This window comes from Rhinichthys klamathensis, unplaced genomic scaffold (assembly GCF_029890125.1).
Source record: "Rhinichthys klamathensis goyatoka isolate OS25496 unplaced genomic scaffold, OSU_Roscu_1.1 h1tg000275l_1, whole genome shotgun sequence".
Taxonomy (NCBI): Eukaryota; Metazoa; Chordata; class Actinopteri; order Cypriniformes; family Leuciscidae; genus Rhinichthys; species Rhinichthys klamathensis.
In genome coordinates, this window is record NW_026606794.1 from 740,001 (window position 1) to 743,315 (window position 3,315).

A 3,315-nucleotide genomic window follows, 5' to 3' on the forward strand; every position below is an offset into this window, starting at 1 on the left:
CTTTTTACAACCAAACACTAAACCAATCTTTGTCAGGGTGATTTATTTCTACAGTACAGCTTGTACTCCATGCAGTGGTAATATACAGCTGTGTATCAGCTTTGTACCTTTTTTCTTAAGACTGAAATTGTGTTTCAGGACTTCGGTCTGGACGTGGAGGCCTTTCGGCAGATGGTGGGAGACTGTCCTCCTCATTTCTTCAACCTCACAGTAATCTGCTGCAGTGTAAGACCTCTTATCTACTGTCATGACAGATCATACATCATCCTCCCCTGCAAATCTCACGTTTACACGCGCTGTTATGTTCAAGCTACAGCGGGTTTGTGCTTAGTCGAGCAACAGTCGTCTTCTGCCTGTCCAAGTATACATGACATAACGCGTAATCGGATATTTCAAAGATTAAATTCACATCTTTCTGGAGCAAGTGCACAATGCCTGGGCAAATTGTAGTCTAACCATATTACATGAGATGCCAACCTCCGCTACCACTGGAAAAGCGTAACCATCAACTTGGATCATGTCTCCCTTGTAAACTAATCACGTTATTGCTTTAATGTCATTCATTGAATCGCTTTGAGTTTTACAACTGTCAATCACTGTTTGAGAATACCATAAACAATGAATGTGTAGTGCCGTAAACGGAATAGTCCCTGACGCAAAATCGTCTTCTCCTATAAAAGAGCATTTCTTGTTGTTGAAAACTCCAAATATAGCTCACTCCGAAATAAATATTTAATAGCAAACACATTTAAGATTACTAGAAAGGCTGTCAGTTCATTAAGCTATAAGCATACTGAAGCTTCTCCTCCATTGACATCCATAAAAAAAAAACTTTGCCAGTTTACCGCTATATATATATATATTTTTTTTGCTAATCTTGAAAGCTCACCTTACAAAGCTCTGGTCTAATTCACATGCATAAATACTGGTTAAAGCCGCCAAGCTACAAATATATTATTCAAGTCTGTTTGTCTGACTTCTCAAAAATATGGCCAATTTTAATCAGCCAAAAGTGTTTACATGACATTTTAAAAATTCTGAAATTATATCTGTCTGTCTCTTTCTTCTCTCCCAGATGAACCCAGAGAGTCGACCCTCATTCACAGAGCTGGTGGCAGAGCTGGAGAAGAGAGTGAGTGATCGAGAGCAGAGTGAATGTATAGAGCCTGATTTACAGGGTGAGTCGGCAAAAAAAAAAAAAAAAACATATAGCACAGGGAATGTGTTGCCAGAAGGCTCTTTTCTTTTTTTTCACATTTATGTAAATACTTCACATACATAATGCAAATTCATGTCAATAAAATTATGTAACAGTCATAATTTAGTTAAATATCATTAGTTTCTATTTTAATAGGGCCCTATAAAATCTGTTTTATTTTTTTCTGGATTCTATTTTAATGGTTACATTTTTAAAATGTAGTCATCAAAAAGGATGTCTAATTAATTGAAATCATGAAACTACAATTTAAAAACAATTTATTAAAAGTTTAACACGTTTATTTTTACTGCCCTATGAAATTGTTTTTTATTTTTCCCCACATTCCATGTTTTCCATTTTAATGCCTTAATTAAATTTTAAATAATCAAAAAGCATGTCTAATCAATTGAATTAATACAACTTTTACAATTCAATTCAGTACGCTTTTTCCGCATTATGAAAATCATAGGACCCTAATTTAATAACTATTATCGTAGTGGTAAAAACTGAGCATTAAGTTTGTTTTTCTCTTCCCTTTCAGACCGGTCGTCCACAAACACAACGCCTTTGAGTCAAAAGCATTCTCTAGACATTCCTGCTTACCAGCGTCTCTGCCGTAGCAAGTCAGACGTGCTTCTCCCTCCATCCCCTCTCCTGACTCAGACCACACCGATGCGTGTCAACCCCTTCTCCCAGCGCCAGGACCTCAATGGCGGTCGCATCAAGCTCTTTGACACCCCCAGCAAGTCTGTTATTTCCCTCACCTTTGCTCTCCCTCCACCTCCTGACCCCAGCAGCCCTGTCTCCGGTGACAAGGGCCCGCCCCATTTTCACAGACGCAGCCAATCACTGCCCTGCACGCCAGAAGACATCCAGTCTCTGCGTGGCAATGAGAAATGCAAGAATAATAAAAGTGTTAAGGACACATTTTTAAATCCAGCCAATGTAAATATGTTGGACATGGGGAGGGACAGTGTGTTGACCATGAGCAATGAGAGTATTGCTGACCTGTCTAATCTTAGCGAGCTTGTTGATGCACCTGTTGAGGATGACATGGAGGAGAGTCTTAAAATGAGAAGTCAAGAAGCTGTAGCCGATGACTCTGGTCTCCTGTTAGATGTTGAGTCGATGTCTCCAAACAAATCGATGTTTGAGGAGCCTATGGACTGCACCAGCTCTCCTGATACACTAGATGGAGCCGGCGTTACTTCAACAAAAACCTTCTCCGATGGCTCCAACGGACCGCCCTCTTTACCTCCGTTACTAGACCCGGACAACAACAACAGCACCATCCCTATAAACCGGTCTCTGGGATGGGGGGCTAACAACTCCAACGGTGCCACTACCCCTCTTACGCCTCCGGAACAGGATGAGGTCATATCCTGTCTGGGTTGCTGCCTAGCAGGGATGAGTTTCCCCTCTATTTGCGCACGTGGACCTCGGCAGAACCCCTATAAGAACTTGAATGGCGATGCGGCAGGGAAAAGGCTTCTGTGCAAGGCATTGCCGCCCTCGCCCACAGAGCCGAACATTGCTCTGCCTGGCACACGGACATAAATTATAACTGCATGTTATATAGGTGAAGCACTATATTTAAAAAAGATGCTGCTGCTTAATGCGCTTGTACTGCTCAGAGATGTCTTTCTGGAGGGAGACAACTCTGTGTTATCGTTTAGACTAGGTGGATCATTTAGTATTCTGATCTAATGTCCTAATCCTCTAAACTTGAACACTCTCATAGGTTTTAATGCCTTTCTAATGACACATGTTGTTAATATTTTTGTTTTTTTACTATTATTTGAAAGGTTATGAAAATATTGAGTGGAGAAAAAATATGTATTATTTTATTAATGACATTAAATGACATGAGCTAACAGGCTGTGTTGTCTTTGGAGGATGTGAATCACATTATTACTTTACATGTTATATGAGTCACATGGTAAAATGGCTACAAAGTCTACATGGGGTTATATGAGTCTATATGCAGAAAGTATATAATGTACACATATGCTTATTCTATGGATTGTATAATGTATCTACGGAAGGTATGTAGACATACAATAGTTTTATATACCATTAATTACAGGGTGTTTTAAATATACTGTAAATCAGTAAAG

At 39.6% G+C, this 3,315-nt stretch overlaps 1 protein-coding gene across 1 annotated transcript in view; it reads left to right on the forward strand.

Moving 5' to 3' along the window:
* tesk1b (testis associated actin remodelling kinase 1b) overlaps nucleotides 1-3,072 on the forward strand; it is a 32,442-nt gene extending 29,370 nt beyond the window's left edge. The window contains exons 9-11 of the mRNA XM_056268578.1: nucleotides 139-225; nucleotides 1,076-1,178; nucleotides 1,740-3,072. Of these exons, the coding sequence (XP_056124553.1) occupies nucleotides 139-225; nucleotides 1,076-1,178; nucleotides 1,740-2,755 (1,206 nt within the window). The 3' untranslated portion in view covers nucleotides 2,756-3,072. The remainder of the gene's footprint in view (nucleotides 1-138; nucleotides 226-1,075; nucleotides 1,179-1,739) is intronic.
* Nucleotides 3,073-3,315: the final 243 nt, after the last annotated feature.